At 39.1% G+C, this 22,773-nt stretch overlaps 1 protein-coding gene across 8 annotated transcripts in view; it reads left to right on the top strand.

The window, feature by feature from the left end:
• RIMKLB (ribosomal modification protein rimK like family member B) overlaps window positions 1-21,193 on the top strand; it is a 50,137-nt gene extending 28,944 nt beyond the window's left edge. For 3 of the 8 annotated variants that reach the window (XM_042450182.1, XM_042450183.1, XM_042450181.1), the window contains 3 exons: window positions 2,866-2,952; window positions 8,701-8,904; window positions 9,889-21,193. In XM_042450182.1, the coding sequence (XP_042306116.1) occupies window positions 2,866-2,952; window positions 8,701-8,904; window positions 9,889-10,352 (755 nt within the window). In that variant the 3' untranslated portion in view covers window positions 10,353-21,193. The remainder of the gene's footprint in view (window positions 1-2,865; window positions 2,953-8,700; window positions 8,905-9,888) is intronic. The other 5 variants (XR_006102015.1, XR_006102016.1, XR_006102014.1 and 2 more) reach the window with 5 other exon arrangements.
• Window positions 21,194-22,773: the final 1,580 nt, after the last annotated feature.

The following is a 22,773-nucleotide window of genomic DNA, read 5'->3' as shown; positions in this document are numbered from 1 at the left end:
AAATTGCCAATATTCAAGCATCGTTGGCTTGAATGGTGCTCTGTGCCCGGGGGCACCCAAGGCTGTGCGCCACAGGCATGTGCCCCATTTTGTTTCCCTGTGTTTGCTGTCCACGAATGGGTGAGGGACGTGGACTCCAAGTCCACAAAAACATAGGGGCGAGTGTATATAATGGCTTGCCTGCAGTCCCTCAACACTCTCAGAAACACTTTTTTCCAGTTAAAAACTGGCTGAAAATAGCAAATATGTCATGCGATGACAGTACTACCATGCATGGGACAAAGGATCCTTCCCTCTACACACATACAGATGCCCACTTTACCATAAAGCTGTTATCTTTGCTGCTTGGTGAGTTTAGAAAGGAGTATGAATTATTACTTTCACCAGGAGACAAGGAGCCCTGATGATGCAGTGGTTAAATGCCTGTATTGCTGCCACTCAATCACAAACCACAAGGTTGTGAGTTCAATACTAGCCAGGGGCTCAGGGTTGACTCAGCCTGGCATCCTTCCGAGGTCACTAAAATGAGTACCCAGCTTGTTAGGGGCAAGAAAAGCCTTCTCTAGGGGATCTTAGGGCTCTAGGTGGTTCCCACAGTCTCTTAAATAGTGTGGACTTAAGCCATGTAGGGCTTTATAGGCCATGACCAACACTTTGGATTGTGCTCGGAAACAAACCGGTAGCCAGTGAAGCTGTTTCAGTACAAGATATTGTATTGAATATATTCAGTATATGCTCCCTATAACTGGCTCCAGTCAGCATTCTAGTTGTGGCGTTTTGGACCCATTGAAGTTTCCGAACAGTTTCCAAAGGCAGCCCACGTAGAGTGTGTTACAGTAGTCCAAATGAGATGTAACGAAGGCATGTGTCACTGTAGCCATATCTGACGTCTCAAGAAATGGGTGCAGCTGGAGCACTAGTTTTAACTGTTCAAATGCACTCCTGGCCACTGCTGAAACCTGAGCATCCAGGCTCAGATGGAGTCTAGGAGCACACCCAAGCTGCAAGCCTGAGATTTCAAGGGGAGTGTAACCCTGTCCAGTTCAGGCAAAGCCCCAATTTCCTGATCTTCCTTACAACTCCAGGAGCACCTCTGTCTTGTCTGGATTAAACTTCAATTTGTTTGTCCTCATCCAGTCTATTACTGACAGCAGTCACTGGTTCAGCACAGAGACAGCCTCCTTGGAGTCAGATGGAAAGAAGAGATAAAATTGGTTTCATCCACCTGCTGATGTCACTGCACCCCCAAATTCCGGATGATCTCTCCCAGAGGTGTCATGCGGACGTTAAACAACAAGAGGGACAACCCAAAACCCTGTAGCACCCCACAGGCTAGCAGCCAAGGAGTCGAACAGGAGTCCCACAACACCACCTTCTGGGTCTGCCCCTCCAAGAAAGACCGGGACCACTGCATAGCAGTGCCCCCAAGTCCCATCCCAGAAAGGCAGCTCAGAAGGATACCATGGTTGATGATATCAAAAGCTGCTGAGAGCTGCTGAGAGTTCTAGCAGGACCAACAGGGACCCACTCCCCCTGTCCAGGTCCCTGCATAGGTCATCCATCAAGGTGACCAAATCTGTCTTGTGCCATAGCCTGGTCTGAAGCCAGATTGAAATGGATCTAGATAATCCATTTCATCCAGAAATCCCTAGAGCTGGGAGGCCACCACTCACTCCAGAACCTTGCCAAAGAATGGAATGTTAGAGACTGGCTGATAGTTATCTAAAATGGTGGGATCCAGGAGGGTCTTTTTCAGTAACAGCTTCACCACAGCCTTGTTTGGGCAGGATGGAAATTTGCCTTGCTGCCATGAAGCATTCACCACTCCTTTTACCCACTTGCCCAGTCCCCCTCTAGCTGCTTTCAGAAGCCAGGAAGGGCAAGGATCCAGTATGTATGTGGTGGTTTTCATTGATAGTTCTGTTAGTCTGTTTCCACATATAATGGCAAGGGAATGAAGGAATCAACCAGCACCTGTGTCTGAAGAAGTGGACGGATATTCACAAAAGCTCATACTAAAATTATTCTCAGAGGTACGGTTTAATTCCTTCATTCTCTTCCCCCTTTTAATTTTATCTAGTAGTAGAATAAATCCTAAAATGACATCACATTAAGTGCAAGTACAAAGTATAAAAAACATCAGAACAAAGTAAACATCCTATCAATAAAAGTACAGTCGCCCCTTGGAACTCCGTTCCAGACCCCCCGCGAGTTCCAAATCTGATGCATATTCAAGCCCACGGAGTTCCAAGGATGGTGGTTGCATGGTGGTTGCCCCCTCAGCAGATTTTTAAGTCTGTGGATTACAAGTCCACAGGCTTGGAGGGTTGACTGTACACTCATCTCTCCACATTCACTGGGGTTAGGGGCACAGGACCCCTGTAAATGTGGGAAAACCGCATACAGTATAACAAAACCACTATGTTTTTACATGAGAGAACATTCTCTCTAGGAATCACTAGCTCCTCCAGTGCAACTTTGTTGTCAACACCTTCCAGATGCTGACCACAGAATTGTGCTAGAAGAGCTACAGATGCCTAATGGAGTGTTCTCTCTAGGAGTCTCTAGGTCCTTCAGTGTGACTTTTGATTAAAGTTGACCATAGAGTTGCACTGGAGGGCCTAGATATTCCTATAGAGAACATATTAATAAAATATGTGAATAATGAAATCTACAAAAGCCAAAGCTGCAGATGTGGTGGGATGAGTGTAATGCTGTGTACTCATGTACCTCTGCTCCCAAGCTGCAAGTGCAGTTCTATCAAGGAATGCAACCCCTTCAACACAGGCTGAAATTGGTTAATCTGTATTCCTAAGCATTATAAATTGGGGGATAGCAGCATTTTAATAATTTTTTTCTTACCAGGTGGTCATGAAAATTTTGCCAAAATGATAGATGAAGCAGAAGTGTTGGAGTTCCCCATGGTTGTGAAGAACACACGTGGTCATAGAGGTGGGTATAAAAATCTGTGCATGATAGCTACAGCACTGAATGAGGATTGTGCTTTGTCCAAAGTGTTCTGGCTGTTTTGGGGAGCAAACTAGCCTGATGTACAGAAATTCAATTTATTCGTAGTAAGATCCAAGTTGTTACAAGATTTAGAAATAGCACTCCTTGCTCACATAATAAATGTCCTCACTAAACTGTTCCATATTTTTCAGCCTGTAGATTTATAAAATCAAAGTATTTATCCAGAAGAACAAATCACATAATTTCATTTTTCAGTTAGTCACTTATTCTTCCAGCTTGCCAAAAAGTATTATATTTGGCCAAAATTATCAGTGACATTCCAGTATAAAATTTAATTTTGTATTTAAATATTCAGTTTATATTAAGTTGATGAAGCAAAACCAAACCTTTTTAGTTTGTTGTTTGTAAAAACAAAAACAACTTCAGTAGCTATTTTCAGGTAAACTACTGTTAAGTTTCATTTTGTTAAAATGAAATGAAGGCTGATACTCATGCTCTTTTGATAGGAAACAGAACTTGACAATACCTTTGATTTATTTTCCTCTCCTCCCATAACTCCACTAAGGTTGGTATCCTCCAAACCTGAACAATTTAATGATAGATTGTTCCTGTAGCTTTTAACCACTACTCTTCTAATTTCTATTGAAATATTGGTTGGTTGATCATTTTTTATCATACAGGTAGTGCAACTTGGAATTACATACAATGATACCCAGAAATGACTCCCTCTTCCTTACCCCAAAAGCAAAAATGGCATTTCCTTCATGGTGTTTGTCCTCTTCTCTAGTCTATACAGCTTCTCGATATGCTATTATATATATATATATATATATATATATATATATATATATATATATATATTGTGTGTGTGTGTGTGTATAGATAAGATAGATAGTAAGTAAAATTGGACTCCAGTTAAATTGATGATGTTACATCTGATTTTCCAAAATAGGCAGGTATTATCTGCAGAATTTAAACATTCAAAACAAATGAACATGAGTGTAGTTGGAAGGTATGGTGTAAACAAAATGATTTGTTTTTCCAAGCAGTATAATGGAAAATTAGACTGTAGATAAACACAAAAGTCTGCAAAAGGTGGACTTCAGTTGTTAAAATTAGGTGGCAACCTTTATTTTTAACTTCTATTAGTATTGGGCTAGCTGGCATGCAGCAGAGCTCTACCCTTTGGCTGTCATCCCACATTCTTTTCCTTTGAAGAGTCTTGTGGATCCACATGTGGCCCAGAAGATTTCATCCAGTAGGTTCTAGGGTTGTGTGCAATAAGACATTCACGTTGTTTAAATATTTATTTCCAATTACTTTGGCCAGCAGTAACAGTGGAAGCAGCAAAAAGAGTAGCAAAGAGAGACCATATTCAAAGGACAGCATTCTAACCTTACAGTGAAAGGAGCAAGCAGAAGAACACAATCTTATCTCTAGATGTGAAGTCACAGGCCTAGCCATATACTCCAAGACTGGGGAGGCTGTAAATGAAATCTTAGCAGTGTGCGATACCAGAGATGTAACATGCTTCCTACGCACACTTTCTAGCTAAGTACTTCTTCCTCATATAACCCATAATGCTTTTCATTTTGATGTGCCCTTTATCTCATCTAATTTTGCTTTTCTGAGTTCACTGGCATCGGTCTATATTTGTTGTTTACCATCCCAACTTCACTTCACTCGATACAATGTGGTTTATCACACCAGCAATAACTTGTGTGGTTGTGAACTTTTAAAAAGCTGACCTTTAATCTTAAATTCTATTGTTCCTGCTCATCTGTAACGCTGTCACAGATTGTGGAACAGGACAAACATATGGAACAGTATCAGCGTTAGAATGCAGTGAATAGTTTTGCCAGTCTTTGTGTTCCAACATAGCTCCTCTGCAAGTTTCCATGACAGAAAACATGATATAGGTGTGCCCTCATTATATTCCTATTTCTGTCCTACATGGGGCTTCATATGGTGACTAATAGTTGAGTCACGTTAGATCCAATCTGCTTCTTATCTAATTTTATCACTCCTCTTTATCTAATCTAAAACCTAATTGTGATCTGCATGGCGTTACATTGGGAACAGAGACTTTTCCTTTGTTTCTTTGCCTGTCTGCTGCCTGAGAGAAAGCTAAGAGAGACATGGGGACATAAGTCGCAATGATAATCAGTAGCATGAGAGTTCTTGTACCAGATGTGCTGACATAATGGACATATGTTCTCATCATGGAGAGAGGATATCGTGTTATCCCCAAACTGTAACCACAGTGGAATTCTTTGTAGTTTTGGTTTGTGTTGATCCGTGTTTCTTGGGGTTGATTCCGTATAGCAAAAGGGCTACTGTGTCGCTAACAATAACAGCAGTTGGACTAAATCATGGAATATTCACTTACAAAGTTGTCTTAATCCCATATGTTATCTGTTGTACAAAAGACACTGCTACTAGCTCTTGAGGAAAAGAAAGTGTTAAACCAACATATATTCCTTGTACTGTGTATGCAAGGAATTTATGGGAATATGACAGACTTCTGCAAAAATCATATTTTGTTGATTCTTTGCCTCAGTCTTCTCAGAAAAGCCAAAGGGTGCTCAACCTGAAGATAATGGAGCAGAGGACAGAATAAGGGAATTTCAGCACAGAATAAGCAAAGAGGTAGTACATAAATACCTTTTTAAATGAATATAAGTCTCCAGGACCAGATGAACTACATCCACGAGTATTAAAAGAACTGGCAAATGTAATATTGGAGCCATTTGCAATAAGCTTTGAGAACTCCTGGAAAAGTCCCAGTAGACTGGAGGAGGGCAAATGTTGTCCCCATCTTGAAAAAGGGAAAAAGAGGATCCCAACAATTACCGTCCAGTTAATCTGACATCTATACCAGGAAAGATTCTAGAGCAGATCATTAAACAGAGAGTCTCTGAACATTTAGAAAGCAATTCCGTAATCACAAAGAGTCAACATGGGTTTCAGAGAAAGAAGTCATGCCAGACAAATGTGATCTCTTTCTTTGATAAAATTACCAGCTTGGTAGATGAAGGGAATGCTGTGGATAGAGTATATCTTGATTTCTGTAAGGCCTTTGACAAAGTTTCCCATGACATTCTTGCAAACAAGCTTGTAAAATGTAGGCTAGACAAGGCAACTGTTACATGGATTTGTAATTGGTTGACTGGCCGAACCCCCAAAGGGTGCTCAATAATGGCTCCTTTTCATCCTGGAGAGAAGTGACCAGTAGGGTCCCACAGGGCTTTGTCCTGGTGACAGTGCTATTCAACATCTTTATCAATGACTTGGATGAAAGGATTGGGGGCATACTTATCAAATTTGCAGATGACACTGACTTAGGAAGAGTAGCTTATACCTCAGAGGACAGAATCAAAATTTAAAATGACCTGAATAAACTGGAAAGCTGGGGCAAAGCTAACAAAATGATATTCAACACAGAAAAATGTAAGGTACTGCACTTAGGGCGGAAAAATGAAATGCATAGATATAGGATGGGGGACAGCTGGCTGAACGAGACTACATGTGAAAGGAATCTAGGAGTCCAAGTAGATCACAAGTTGAACATGAGTAAACAGTGTGATGAGGCAGCTAAAAAGGTCAGTGCGATTTTAGGCTGCATCAATAGAAGTATAATGTCTTGATCGAGGGAAGTAATAGTACCACTCTGTTATGCTTTGGTCAGGCCCCACCAGGAATACTATGTCCAGTTCTGAGCACCACAATTAAAAAAGAATGTTGAGAAACTGAAGTGTGTCTGTCCAAAGGAGGTCATATTGAGGAGGAAGCAAGCTTGTTTTCTGCTGCTCCAGAGACTAAGACCCGGAACAATGGTTGCAAGTTACAGGAAAAGAGATTCCACCTCAACATTAGGAGGGACTTCCTGACAGTAAGGGCTGTTTGGCAGTGGAACACATTCCCTCGGAGTATAGCAGAGTCTCCTTCCTTGGAGGTCTTTAAACAGAGGCTGGATGGCCATCTGTCGGGGATGTTTTGATTGAGAGTTCCTGCATGGCAGGGGGTTGGACTTGGATGGCCTTTGTGGTCTGTTCCAACTCTACAATTCTATGATTCTATAGACATCATGGCCTCCATGATAGCCATTATTTTGCGTGGAAGGCAGTGTAACTCCTTCCAAATTAGTTCATCAAGGTGTTTCATCTGAAAAGGGACAATTCCATCTAAAGGGACGACTTTAATTGGTGATAACATCGTCATGTCTACATGATTAACTAAAAATTGTAATGGGACCCCAAACCATCATTTCCTAGATCAGACAAATGGAAATTTCATTATTATTTCTAATACAGATGTTTGATACTGCTGCGTCCTTTTAATATTTTTGCATTGGAGAATGACAGCTTTCAGGTCAACAACAGAGATTCCAGGAAAACCAAAAAGTTCACTTACTCATTCCTGCAAAATGCTTTTTCTGGTGTCAGATTTGTATCTATTTATTCTTTTACAAAGAAACTGGTCCATTTGTCCTATGTAGAAGGCAGCATAGCATAGCTGGCAGATGACAGTATAAATTACATTTATGGTAGCATTGGCAGCTTGGATGAGGTGATGCAGTTGATGCTGGGACTTACGTGCAAATTCTTAGTGTGTCATGTTTTTGTTGTGTGTCTACTTACTGCTGATGAATAACTTTTGTTGAGGAAGCTATCTATAAGGATGTGTAGACCTAACACTTAAGCCTTTTTGAATAAGATTGTATTGAAATACAGGGAGGGCATATCATATTTCCTTAAAAAAATCTGCAGCCATATTTCCTAATTTAAAGATTTTAAAGAGAAGTGACTTGCTTATTTTACCAGTCAGTAAAAGGACTAACTCCATTCTACCAGCCTCTTATCCGTTTGACAGAATGATAGGTTGTCTCCAATAAGGCATAAGTGGAGAAAGGGTGGGGAGAAAGGATAAATTGGATTGTATTTTTTTTCCCTCCCAATCGCACAGAATTGTGACTCTTGACTGCTCAGATATATTTGTGATGATTTATGCAATCACTTTACTTTGGAACTGGAGGGAATATATACTGTAAATTATAACTTATAATGCTAATGGTACTTTCCTAGACGTGGTGGTATACAGTTAAATGAAATTTACATCTAAATGATATCAAGCATTTTAATAATACTGTAATGAATTCTTAAAATATTTATACTGCAGAATTCATATTTTGGCAAGAATTTTAAGTATTTTTGCATTGCTCCATCGTACTAAGCATTGTAACTGGCAATTACCGCTGAAAACTGGGTTTATTTTTGGTTCATCAATTAATAATACACAGCACCTTGGAATCTCTGTCATCTTTGGACTGTGATTGGTGCAGCCCTCTGTTTTGTGTGTCTAGAGAACCCAAAACCTGTTGCAAAACACTCTTGCAACCTAGTACTACTAGAATAGCACGGAATGGTACAGGCCAAGATTGAAGGATACTGACAGACCTATACTGAGGGAGTTGAGAGCTGGAATAAGCCTTGGAAAATTGTGAGTTTGCTTTAAGGTAATGTGTTTTTTTTTTCAAATTTTGATACTTTTACAGCACTAAATGTGCAAAGTGCTTTGAAAATGTTATTTATATTCATTCGTACACAGTGCTGCCAGGTGTATGCAAGCACTGAGAATGAGGCTTTGTAGATACACTGCTTTTCCCGCCCTTTTACAAAGTTGCAGAGAAATTCCTGACCCCCTTTCACCTCCTGTTCTCTCTTCCTGCAGGTAAAGCTGTGTTTCTGGCGAGAGACAAGCATCATTTGGCAGACTTGAGCCACCTAATTCGTCATGAGGCCCCTTACCTGTTCCAAAAATATGTCCAGGAATCCCATGGCAAAGATGTACGAGTCATCGTGGTAGGAGGCCGTGTAGTGGGTACTATGCTGCGTTGTTCAACTGATGGTAGAATGCAAAGCAATTGCTCACTTGGTAAGAATGGAGATGTGCATACTCTTGGTTGGATTTAGTGCCCACAAAAGAGAATTTTCACATTAATTTAAGTGGCAGATATTTAACATTAAGTTCCGTTACAGATGTTTCGTAGAAGACAAGGAAAAAGGTGATGTATCCAGCTACATTGCCATGTTTGAAAGAAATGGAAATTCAATGGCATTTACAGTGCAATCTAGTGGACTGCCTTCAGTTTAGATTGTTCCACTACTCACATCTACAGAGTTGGCCCTTCTTATACCCAGGGGTTTTGTTCCAGGGCCCCTGTGGGTAACAAAATCCATGGATGCTTAAGTCCCATTAAATATTTCCAAGTTGCGGATACTTGAATTTATAGATAAAGAATCCGTGGGTATAGAGGGATGACTGTAAAAGAATAGTAATGCAGCTCATTGGTTCATCAGCCACTTTCTAAGGCTGATGAAAATTCAGCTGCTGCTTAATAATAGTTAAGTGGCTAATAATAAGCTGCACAATCAGCTATTGTGTCTAGAAACTTTGGCTCTTTGAAATGACCCACTTTTTCACCATTTCTGTCCTTTTTGTGGATCTTATGTCCACGATTAACACTATCCCTTTTGCCTTGATGAGCCCGTCAAGCCCATTTCCTATGCTTACTTTATTTTGTTTACTTCTTTGTTTTGTCTCTCAGAGATGAGATTGCTGAACCCTATGTGAGTGCTTTTATCCTTTGATCTTTCCTTTCCCAAATGTTTTAATATAACCTCTGGTTTGAAGTAGTAGTAGCTGGATTCTTCTGTCATTCAGGTGTGCTCTATTGTTTTGATATCAGCTCCCCTAAGTATTTCCTAATGGCTAACCTTAATACTATAATCTTGTCCAGCATTGAGACCTGGCACCTTTAGAGCCAAAAAATAGACTGTCCTTCTACAGTTCAGTAGTTGAACAGGGAGGGGAAGGAAAACATAACCCTAAACTTTATTTTTTATTTTTTGTGGTCAGGTGGCATAGGAATGATGTGCTCACTGAGTGAACAAGGCAAGCAGCTGGCAATCCAAGTATCTAACATTTTGGGGATGGATGTTTGTGGCATCGACCTCCTAATGAAGGATGATGGCTCGTTCTACGTCTGTGAGGCCAATGCAAATGTAGGTTTCATTGCCTTTGACAAGGCTTGTAATCTTGATGTAGCTGGTATCATAGCGGACTATGCCGCTTCCCTCCTTCCCCCCGGTCGCTTGACACGACGCATGTCTTTGCTCTCTGTGGTGTCCACGGCTAGTGAGACAAGCGAGCCAGAGCTGGGCCCTCCAGCTAGCGCCACTGTCGACAATATGAGTGCCAGCTCCAGCTCTGTCGACAGCGACCCTGAGACCACAGAGAGAGAGTTGCTCACCAAGCTCCCGGAGGGTATATACAACATGAACCAGCTAATAGCCAATGAGATTAAGCTCCTGGTGGAGTGATGCCACATGTAAATATGACCAATTTTCTTGTACTACTTTTTTTTTTAATTTTAAACAACCAACTTGTAGTGCTGTTTATCAGAAGCAGCTTTATGGAGGTGAAGGGAGGGTGTTAGCCAGGGAATCAAAATCAAAGCATGCATGTTCTGTGAATGCTGCTTTTGCTACTTATTAATCTTGCAGAACATACATTTAGTTGATACTTTTGACAACCAGTTTCCAGTTGGTAGTGCCCTGTTGAAAGCCTGCATTGGTGTGCCAGGGTAGGGGTGGGGAATTAAAACCTTGTTTCCATGAGGGATGCCATAGTGATCTTTAAACCCATTGCAGAGCGTGTTCACAGGGATGCATTTTAGCTTGATTGGTGAGTTTGAAGTTTGGAAAATTTAACCAAAAGCATCTGTGAACTAGTTTATCTGCAACCATCCCCTCACCTCATTGGAGCTCAGTCCTGTTGGTTACTTTATACACCCCTTTGTAGGGGTTGAGAGACGTTAGGGCAGCCAATTTTTGTTTCAACAGAGGTTCTAAATATCATTATTTCCCATCTAAGTAAGAACTTGCATCCTTGACAAACAGCCCAGATTGGCCTTAAGAGCCCTAGCCTTCAAGCCAGTTTAACATTTATTTGTTCAGCATGAGGTTTTGAGAGAAACCTGCGACTTCTGCCACTTCAGTATTAACAGATGGGGCTATATCCATACGTGCATATTTAAAGCAAACATCATTTTCCTTTGGAGAAAGATTTTGCTATATGTGTGGATTTTAAAAATAATTTTAAATCCTGGGGTTTTTTTTGGGGGGGGGGGGGGGGGGTTGGAGAAGAAGTGTACAAATTTCCTTCTGTCTTGCTTATTGATGGCAGAAGTGGCATGTTTTCTTTTGTGCAAAAGGCAAAGATAAACAGCACTGTTAACTTTTGGTGTACAAAATAATGTTTAATCCAATGTGAAAAAAATTACACTAGTTTAAAACAAATGTGCATTGACTTGTATTTGTTAGTGTTCTAGTCCTTTTTGCAAGATAAATGCTATGTTAATGTTTCATTTTTAATACATACTTGTCCAACACTTCTTTTTTCCATGTCTGCATCTTCAACAGTGGCCAAACTTGAAAATACCCATATTATTTAACATTACCACTATTTAACAGCAAAAGCAGCAACACGTAAACACTTCAATAAATAAATAAATAAAAATCTGTTACCTAGAATAATGTGGGAGGGGGTGTGGAGGAGGGTTGAAGTGGTTGCAAATTTCAAAACTACTTTGGATTACACTTCATATGTTACTACTATTATTAGTAACTTTCTATATAGAAGACATTAAAATCTAAAGTAGCCTGACTTTCTTAAGGACAAATCCTGAAGAGAAATAAGCAGGTTTTTGGTTTGGGGAAACAAATGCAGGATATTTTGCCAGTAAGGCCCAGCCAGAATGGGAATATAATTTAAGGCCACAAATGTGTGGATCTCAGGCCCTTATGTATGTGTCTGTATTTTGCTTTGTTTTGTCATTGGTTTTGTCTGTCCAGTTCGTCACTCTTTTTTCCAGAATGCCTGATGATCTCCTCTCCCAAACCCCACCCAACCCTGATACTTCTGGCTGTGCATTTTCTTATTAAATTTGATAAAAGAACCAAAACAGCAGCTTTGGGTCTGTTTTAATGGCCTCATCTTCCTCCTCCTCACCCATTTCTCACTATCTTATTTTCTTTGGGGTGTATGCAGCATTGAAATGGTAGAGAAATATATAGATATGTATATAAAATATACAATTGCAATTGAAAAACAGCAACCAAACACCACAAAGTAAAATGTTTGTAACAGAAAAATGGTTTATGGAAAAATTTTAAAGGGTGGGCAGTGCTGCTTTTATCTGGATACATCAGAGGAGCCTGTCTCCCCTGCCCTCCAAGGCTCTGGGCTTCATTCCTCTGGCCTGTTCTTCCCACTTGGCTCTCTTTCTCTCACTTGGATCTTAAGTACACACAACGTATGGACACTACGCAAAGAAACATCAGGAAGCAATAAACAGAAAAGTGTTAACCTGCTCTTGTGAAGGTTTGATTATGCCTATTTGTACAGCTTTTTTGTTTGCTTTTTAAAATGTAATTATGGCTTTTTTTTGTAGAATTAAATATTATTACTATTATCATTATTATTAAAATCCAGTGGAAGGCTGAATGTTGGCATTGCTAGTGAAGCAAAAAGGGTACGATGCAAATGGTGATTTCGTATACCAATTTTTTTTCCTTGCTTGGTGGTTTATCAGCCATCTGCTAACTATATATGTGTCTTCTAAAATACAGGTTTCTCTGAAAATCCAGTTGAATATTTCCCCCTATAATTAGTTTAAACATTGAGCATCTTTCAGGAATGTCAACAAACAAGTAATCCTCTTTTAGCTGATAGAGCTTTAGACACTTCTGTACCTTTCACAAGAAACAAATTGAGTCCAGAAAGGAGCTAGTAACTCTGACAGTTCTGATTTGGGGCTATATTAAGATTCTACATTGGTGGAACAAAAATGGTTTTGGCAGCTGTCATTTCCACATCAGACTTCTCCCTCCACTTTCTTGATTTAATTTACAACACTAGAAATGCAGTGAAGGTTTAAAAAGAAAATACTTACAGAAAAACACACAAACAAAACATGAAGTGCGTTTCATACTTTGGTTTGTCTGCTTGTCACAAGATGGTCACAGGTTCATTGCGCTGTGTGTTTAAGAAAAGACTGGATAATCTGGGTGAAAAAAAGCCTCACACTTCATGTAAGCAGAAGCTTCCATTTCTTACCAAAATCTCACCAAACATATCACACAGTAATAGTAGATCTCCCCTTTCTTGCCTTTTTGTAGCTATAGTTGGGTCGTGTTGTGGAAGAAAGTTTTTAAAACATGAGAACTATGCTAGTTAAAGAAAATGGATTGTGCTCTTAAAAAACAGGGTCTAGCTTCCACACACAGTGGTGCTACATGTTGCCATGTCCTGAACAACATTGGCTTCACTCAAATACATTAAGAACACCAACATTACTTACCATAGTTTGGATCATTATGTTGAAATAAGCAAATGTTAAGTCAGAAACCAAAGTCTCAGCACAGGCAAGTGCTGGAACACATCATAACACTGGAAGCAGCTACTCAGGGTTGGGATGATGGAGTTCCATGTGTTTTATTTATCATATGGCAATTTTGCAGTTTAAATTATGACATATATGCATTTTTTATTGTACAGAATTGCAGATTGTGTTTATAGTCTTGTATAGTTTTGTATATTTTCAGATCTTTAATGGTATGATGTGGTAAAACATTTATAAACCTTCCTGTCATTCTGGAACATTGTGATAGATCATCAGTAATACATGATGGAAAGACAGCATGTTCCCGGACTACTTTTGTTGTTGGTTTGCACTATATGTCCAAATTGTGCAATTGTATCTCACTGACTCTGCCGAGCAATGAATCACACAGAAAATCTGCTAAGAAGAGTGCTCTGGACCTGCAATGCTTAAAAAAATAAATAAAAAGACACTACTATTGATGCTACACTGGACAATTACTAGACTCATCGTGCAAAATAACTTACTTCAAACTTGCAAGCTTCCCAGATTAGAAGAGCCCAAGTTGGTTAAATGTGTAAGGGCTTAAACTTTGTAATGTGTATCAACATGTACCCTTCTTTCTCATGGCTCACTCTTTTTGAGAAGGTTTATGAGCTATTTGGCTGGTGTGAGACTCACGACCCACTCCTGTTCTCTCTATGGAATTGTAGGTGCTCAGACAGGTAACCTCTGCTGCTACTGTCTTTTATTTTTAATTTTTCACTGTTCTAGGAATTTCTAAAGTATTGTAGGATTTATAACAAAACATTACCTTTTCCCTTTTGTTTTCTCTTTTTTTAATTTGAACCTCTCTGACCTTGAAGGGTGATTTCTGGGATGTTCTGATGGTGGTTTGGACCACTGTTGGAAGATTCCATAGCTCTCATATTACAGTTTTCAGTTGAATGTCTTTTATTTGCTTAATGCACTGTTAATAAATTGATGTTTTGGGGTGTGGGATTTGTAATTCCTAATGAACACTGTTCTGCTATGTAAATATACACACATACCCTCATTTTTCTTATGTTTCTAACAGTTCACACTTTCTTACTGTTCTTTGCAAATACTTTTCAGGAGTCAAAAAAAGTCAAACAATCCAGAGAAAAACTTCCCTTCTCCCCTTTCTGATGGCAAGAGAGAAAGCTTGTGAAAAATCCCTGAGAATGTTCTTCCCTAAACTTTTCCCCCCTGTGGTAAAACAGTAAACGCAGCAGTTTGGTGGCATCCAGTACCGACCTGTTGGCAGGTAACTTTCAGCTCTTTTGATCATCCCATGTTTTCTAACGTTCATTTCTTTTCTCCTCTTCCCCAGTGTTAATAAGACTGCTATACTAAAACAAAAGGTCTTAGGAAGCACATTGACCCATCTCCCGTTTTTAAAAATGGTTTGCTTTATTAATATTATTCTTTTGCTAGAGCCAGGTTTTAATAAAACCTCTGGATTCGAATATTGAAGTAGGATCATGGAAAGAAAGAAATGAAGCAACCTGTATTGTTAGAAAGGGGTGATGGGATGGTGTGTAATTACATAAATTCTACCATCTCCACTCTTCCATGTCCCTCTTTCCCTCTTTTCATTTACCCTTCTCCCACTCAAAATAAGCACTCTTGGCTTAAGTTTCTACAGGGCTTTGGTGCTTTCCGGGGCACAGCACAAAACTAATCGGCATCAATTAATAACAGGTATGAAAAATTAGGTGTGAAAATTTGTATATAAAAAATACTGGAGTTGGACTGGTTGGAGGATGATGGTTTCTTTGTTAATTTTTGAAGGTGACCATATTTGAGGACGAATTATTAACATTTGCTGCCTAACATCATACCTGTGTAAACAATATTTGGTGGTTCAAATTATACCTTGTAAGCAGTGTATTAATAGACAGATTCTTAGGTAGAAGTACAATGGCAAAGATAAAGCTAATAATGGAGTGAATTTATTAGTGGGAACAACAGATGCTTTAGATAAAAACTCCCAAATCGTTTTGAGTAATGCAGCAAGATGACAATTATTTTAGCATGCTGTTAAGCCTAAAAATCAATTATAATTTTGTGTCCAAATTACCTTGAGAAAAATGTTTCTCTGCTAGTTTGATGTAATACCACATTTTGAAATAGATAAGACAGAATACTTTCTCAGGTATTCTAAGGGGGAAACTTTGTAAAATTTCACAAATGGTGTGTGCTGTATTATTTATGCTATTGCTTCTTTTTACAAACACTCTTCAAATCATTGGCAAGTCTTTACTCCTTTGAGTAGATATCTGTGCATTGGCTTCTGTATAGAATGAATCTGTCTTGTGAGGCTTTTTAGACAGAGTGTCAGTTTTGCAAACATTTAATCAAATGCACCCCCCATGTGTTTCTCTCCATACACAACACATACACACACAATAATGTAAAAAGAAGGCAAAGTATTTGCTTAGATTATTTTGGTGATGGGATTGCTACTGTTTTGGGGTCTCTTTTGTAATTCTCCCCTTTACACAACACAACTCACACACACACACAAAGTCATGTAAAAACATGGCAAAAATAATCTGCTTAAATTCTGCAGCTGAGGGACAGCCTGCCTTTTGTGGTCCTTTTCCCCACAAATCAGTTTTCAAGCACTTTGCTAATTCATAGTGACTGATGAAATCTCCTTTTTTCGACTTACAGATAGAATAAAAAGGGAAAGGCTGTGCTGTTTTTAAGTTGGTGTAAAGTCTTGTGAATTGGCAACTGAAGAAAGTGATCCTCAGTGGGATCCCTTCCACTCCTCCCATTAAATATAGTCATGTGACTAGTTCTGAAAACAATGCTCCTCTAACTGGTGACATTTGCCCCTTTTGATGGTGCCAGACTCAGTGTCATGTCTCTGGCTAGCTGAGATAATTTCAGGGAAAAGAAAAAGGGGGGGGGGTTTGTTGAAGCAGCAGGCACCTGGAAAAAGATTGATTGTGAATGAGTTGTTTTTATTTATTTATTTTATTATTTTGATCCCACTCCCCCAAAAATAATGCTTATGAGATCTGTGCCTTCAGAAAGTTTGTTTGGTTTTGTATTGTTCTCTCTGGCTTAGTCTCTCTTTCCATATGTATCTGGGATGTGCAGCCAGAAATATACTTAAAAGTCAAGAATTACATAGCCTGGTTACCACATTAGAAACTAGATGAGTTCCTGTTGAAATGTCATAGTATAGAGACACATGGTGGCAATTGAATCTCCTTCTTTAATCTCTCTTTTATCCAAATAGCTTTGTCGGGATGGCTTCCAAAAGTCATTCAGTTGTTGCAGAATTCTCTTCTGTCCATTGTTTTTTGTGAAGGGTATGGGGGAGGATGTGGGAAGAAATCTTGGAATAAGCCTTGGTGCCTTAAAAGGATCCCCATTGTGTCATTTTCCTGCGAGCTGAACAAGAACTTCTCTATATACCCTTGTGCTGCAACAGAGTGTTAAAACTGGTAGGTGGCAGCAGAAGAAGAAACTAATGCAGATGGCACCCGTGAACTGAGAATGCTGCCATGTGGGGAGAGATGGATTCCAAAACATTAGCTGGTGTAACGTGCAAAGATGAGAGGCAGCTTCCCTGACTTGTCAATCTGCTTGGTGAGTCTGATTCTTGATCAATTCTTATCCACCATAATGGATGTTTTAACTCCACATATCTGCTTAATCTTGAATGCTGACTAAAAGCCATTATGGAGAGCTGACAAATCTGTGCGAGTTCGTTGATGTTGTGACATTTATTCGTCAAGGAACTGTACTAAGCAGTTCATCTCAGTCTTTCTTTGTATATTGTTCAGGCACTTTCTTGTGCTAAATATATCAAACACTTGCTTTAAAAAAAAATCCTTCATGGCGTACATGTAGGATTTCATTTAATCCAGTTGCAAATCACATTTCCTCCAAAATAACTTCTTATTCACTTTGCGGTAAAAGAAATGACAGTTAAAAATAACAACAAATTTGGTTATAAATATAAACAGAATGTGAAATTTGACCTTGATCTTATTGTGGTCCAGATTCTCAAATTTCCAAGGAAAATTTAGCTCCATAAAACCATTGGCTCACCTCTGCCCATCATTTATGAAGGGCAACACTTTGTGACACAAAAGCTCATTGGTAAGAATCTTTCAATAAATGAGTAAACTGATAAGTATGTGTGATTTCAACACTTTTTAATGTTTAATGAATTCCATGGGTTTTCAGGATTTTTCTTACAGAAATGTACAATATTATTCTTTGAAACACCAAGCATTGGAACACATTGGAAACCAGTTGTAGCTATACAAACAGTTGTTACAAAAGAGTTTACTGTATGATACCACATCACAATTGATCTGGGACACATAATCCCAAAGAGATTTTAACCACTTTTTTAAAAATGCCTAACACAAGACAAATACCTCTTAAATTTGATCTAAACATGGTCTACTAGTTGAAGATATCTTGGTATATTTCATATAGTTTTTATGCAAGCAAATAATTTCAAACATTTTCTAGCTGCTAAGCGAACAATTTCAAGATGTTGTGCTGGATTTTTTTTTCCTTTTGTATTTTGCAGTTGTTTTTGCTTATAAAATTATTTTTGCATAGAAAAGTGTATTTTTCACAAAAGATACCTTTCTGTACAAAGCGTTTTTGTGTAAAACCCCAACTTTTTGCAGACAGTATTTTGGGAGGAAAATCCTGAAAAAGGAAAGCTGTTGTAGCTGTTCCCAGTTGTATGATGGCATGTCTCATGTTGAAATGCCCATTTCTCTACAAAGTTTAGAAGATTTGAAGTTATTCTTTAAATGCCTGGTTTAAACATAATCTCCTGTAGGCTGCCAGGAGAAAAAAAAGTGGGGAGCAGTTGAGCACATCCCTATTTCAGTGCACACCACAATCTTCCCTTGATGGTTCATGGCTGTTCAGCAGGGACCCAAATCTCTCCTTGAAACAGTTCTGCCCTGAATAGTATATGTATCAACCCTTCTGGCTAAACTAGCTTATATACTTGACTACAGGTCAACGTCATGTGTAAGTCAAGGGCAGAATTGGGGGCAAAAAATATGGATTTTGATTTGACACTTGGTTAAGTCAAGGATAAAACTTAGGAGCAAGTAGCAAAGGATGTAAAGGACAAAGCAGAGGAAAACAGTGCCAAAGAACGTACACATTTCTGGCAGGCATAAATGTTAGTGCTCGCCCTAAAGGCTGGATGGGTGAGGTGGGACCAATGTTAAACAGTGGCTGTGAGGTATGTGGAGGAGGCACAGGCAGGGCTAAGAAAATGCACACATGTCAAAGAGGATGTAAAGGCAAACTGAAATGGTGACTATGGGGGGGGGACAGACCACCCCTTTGGAGCGGCATCCCACCGCCACTTTCCTGGATCAGGGCCGCAACAACCGCATGCTGCAGCCCCAATCCAACTCTAAAAAGAATGGCAAAATGCCACTCCTTTTGGTGCTGGCAAAAAGGTGCTTTTGCTGCCGCTACCACAGCTTTTTGGCGCTCCTTTGGCGCAGCGTGTCTAAATGCTATGCCAATGGAGTGCTGTAACAGTCCCCACTGTGTGGTTGGATGTGTGGCATCACACCAATATGATGCCGACGTCAGGGCGCACAGCATTAATATGCTACGCCCCTATGCCGGTGCTTCAAGACAGTCTGTTTAGCCCCTAAGTTAGCAGTGGTTATAGCTTGTAACTAATGTGATAACTTTGTCTGATTTTTACCCAGAACAGCTGATAAACATACACAGATGGCTTATTCAGTTTTTTCAAAGTTTCTAGACTTTTACATGAATATATATACAGTACTTGTAGTAAAAGATGATTTGTGTTATTGCACAACTTCCTTTTAAAAGAAAAAAATCAGAACAGGCAGGGATACTCCATTCTCATAATTTTTTAATATTTGAAGTTATACATAGAGTCAAAGATGTGTCGCCCAGTGCTTCACTGTTTGATTTAAATGTGAAATTTGCTGCTTTTTGAGATCCACGTTTCCTTTTGATTCTTTTTTTTTAATCGACCTGATTTTTTTTTTACACTCATTAGTTTTTAGTGGTCCTCTTTATACAGATCTTTAATAGTCTAAAAGTACATTATGCAGGAACATTATGGAAGCTAAGCATGTCTGTATTGAATACATGTTTTAATGGGAGATAGATTGGAATCACATGCTACTGTAACTTGCATAATGGAGGAAATATGCTATGTATGACTGTAGCATACAGTCTCTGACATGTTCATTTTACTTCACATACCTTTCCTCTCGTAAGTTGATACCTTTTGCTTGTCTGCCTCTGGACCCACGTTTACTTTGTTTCTGGAATACTCTTGTATTTTCTCATACTGCCTGCATTCGTCCTTCCTGCCTATGCCAAAAGCACACAGCCTCTTCTGTCTTTAGGCTTCTGTGTGAAGCTTTTCATTTATCCAGACAACTCCTTGGCAGAAAGAGAAATCATCCACCTGGCTGTGGTAGGGCAAACAAGATATTGACACAGACAATCAGGTGTATATATAAACCAAGATCCTGAGATGAATTCAGGAATGTGGAAGATGGGCAAAGGGAATGAAATCAACCCCCACTTCTTGCCCTTCTTTCCTGCCCTTTGTTATTTGAAGCACTTTTCTCCCAGTCTAGCTGCGGTAGCAGAAGTGAGCTAAGCTAGGGAGAAAATGTCTCAGACTGATGGAGCCCAGCCAGGTAAGTTATATCTGTGACTCTGAAACAGAGGAAGTCTTCAGCTTCCCTGACATGCTTTATTTCACATTAAGACATTAGTGCAATATTGTATATTTTATATGATTTATTTCCACTTGTCATAAATTTACTGATCTTGACTTTAAAACTCAGATTTCCAGTTTTTACCTCAGCAGATTCCTGATAGTAGGGTCCCTCTGCAAGGATCTATGAGTGCAGCAAGTTCATTTGATAAAGAATGAGAGTCCATTTCAAAGTGTTTCACTGCTATCCATTTCCTTACAAATGAAGATTTCAGAAAGACCCACCAGTTCAACAGACAGTGGGTAGCAGCATTCTAATTGTATTCTCATGAGGAGACTGGAGGAATAAGCAAGATTGCAGTTTGTTCTCTTATGTCTTGGGGGTAATACTGCCTCTCCCTGAATTCCAAAAATGTTTTGTTCCAAGTGATAATTTAAGAGATGAGCTTTGGGTATGGCAGGAAGTAGATTACCATTAAGATCTGGTGAAACTGCTTATGCAAATTTTTCCTTTTTGTGAAATATTTCCACAGGACTTTGTCAGCAGCCTCAGAGACTGAAGCTATTTCACCACAGGACAGGTAATGTATGACAGGGGGGTAATGGCAGCAGCATGCTTTACCAGTCAATTTTAGCTCATATTCTCTATGTGCCTCTTTCTCCCCCAATAATGAAGGACCGTCTTCAAGGCTAGCCAGTATCTTTGATGAGTCTCTGATGGCTACCAGTGAAGAAGCCAAGTATTCTGGTTTTCTGGTTTTTGTGACTTGTCTCCATTTCCCCTTTTCACCTTCTACAGTTCTGAGCTTTTTATTACAATAACTGTTTCTCTCCCTGTCTTATTTCTTTAGAGTCATGAAACGTCAAAGGACTGAAAGTCCTCTTCTTGTCTGGGTTTTGGTCCTTCTCCTTTGTCTCTTCAGCTATGAATGGATTGTTGCAAGAAGGTCCAGAGTCTGAGACAAAATGGTGGTGATGATAATAATGCGTTCATATAATAGAAGATACTTAATAAAATGTGACATTTTAATTTATGTTGGTGTGTGCTCTTTCTTGCCGACAACCTCCTCTGATATGTTGCTGATATGTTGTCTATAGAACTACCAGCAACAGTACACCATTGCAAACTGGTTTCTGCATTTTTTGCTTACCCAGTATTCTTTACAGTGTCAACTAAAAAACAAACAAATACAAGATCACACAAGTCTTAAAGTTGGCTTCAATCTGTAATGGTAATTGGTCTTACTATGTGTAACTCTGTGCCAGAAAATCTCATTGTAGGCAAATGTATTGGCTTTTCAGACAAGATGGCCCCACTGTTTCTTTCCTCAAATCTACATCCAATGTTACTATGCCATGTGTGAAGTACCCTGTCTTCCTAATGGTATGTTGTACTAATGCCTTAACCTAATACTCCAGAGGACAGGGTTAGAATTTAGAATGACTGTAATGGCTTAGAGAGCTTGGCCAAACCACACAAAATGAATTTCCGCACAAACAATACAATACAATGTATTACAATGACCAATGCAAAAGCAGTGCAAGCAATACAGATACAAAAGAAAAGTAGCATAGAGATGCCTCAGAAAGAGTTTACTGGGAGAAATACTATTGTACATCAAATTTTATCAATTTTCTCAGTGATTCAAAGCCTAAATAAATTCTAAAAACTATATGGTAAGAAACTATTCAAATAGTAAATGAGATGGTTAAAATTAAAACACCATTCTGCATCGGCAAGTTATTGCAGCAATGCAAAAACCTACTGCCTTGGCTGTAGTCCCTGTCTGATAGTCAGCTGGGAGGTAGACAGTATAAAGTATGTCAGGATTACCTGGTATTTTTTGTAAGGTTGATACTATAAAGCAATAATGAAAAACGGCAAGGAAGTCCCTCAAACATATCACATATTAGGATGAATATACATCAAATTTAATCAATTTTATCAGTAATTCAAAACCTCGGTAAATTCAGAGAACTATATAGACACCATTCTGCGTTGGCAGGTTATTGTAGCAATGCAAAAACATGCCACCTTGGTTGTAATCCCTGGCTGTTGGTTGGCCAAGAAGTAGTCAGTATAAAATGTATCAGATTTACCTGGTATTTTTTGTAAAATGAGTGCTATAAAATAATACCACAGATCATGGTTAAAAGTGTAGTATAATAGGACATGTCCCACTATTTCTATCTCCCCAGACTCACAAGGACATAGACGCTTACAAAGTGGTTTGTTATTATATCTTCCCACAAGTAAAGCTGATGGAAGTACATTAAATTTGGCCAGAGTAAAAGCTTTTCTATACTTTGGTTTTATTAAATTGTTCAAATATGCTGCAAGAGCAAAGCCTCTTCCACTATCTTTAAAAGTTGGAGGGTGCGCTTATATGATTTTGTAGCTTAATGACCCATAACTAAGATGACAGATTGTGAGAAGCCCAGGGATTACACTTTTTCCTCAACCAACATTTTCCGTCTTGACTGGAATATGTCACCAAAGGTCAAAGGGACTAGACCTTTGGGGGTAAATAACATCTTTAACCAAAAATCTAATTTATATATCCATATTTGCAATTCAGTAGAAATTAAACCCAATTCCAATCTGAGGAAGACA

Source organism: Sceloporus undulatus, chromosome 2 (genome assembly GCF_019175285.1).
Source record: "Sceloporus undulatus isolate JIND9_A2432 ecotype Alabama chromosome 2, SceUnd_v1.1, whole genome shotgun sequence".
Taxonomy (NCBI): domain Eukaryota; kingdom Metazoa; phylum Chordata; class Lepidosauria; order Squamata; family Phrynosomatidae; genus Sceloporus; species Sceloporus undulatus.
The sequence above is the reverse complement of the archived record's forward strand: the minus strand, read 5'-3'. Positions and strand labels throughout refer to the sequence as shown.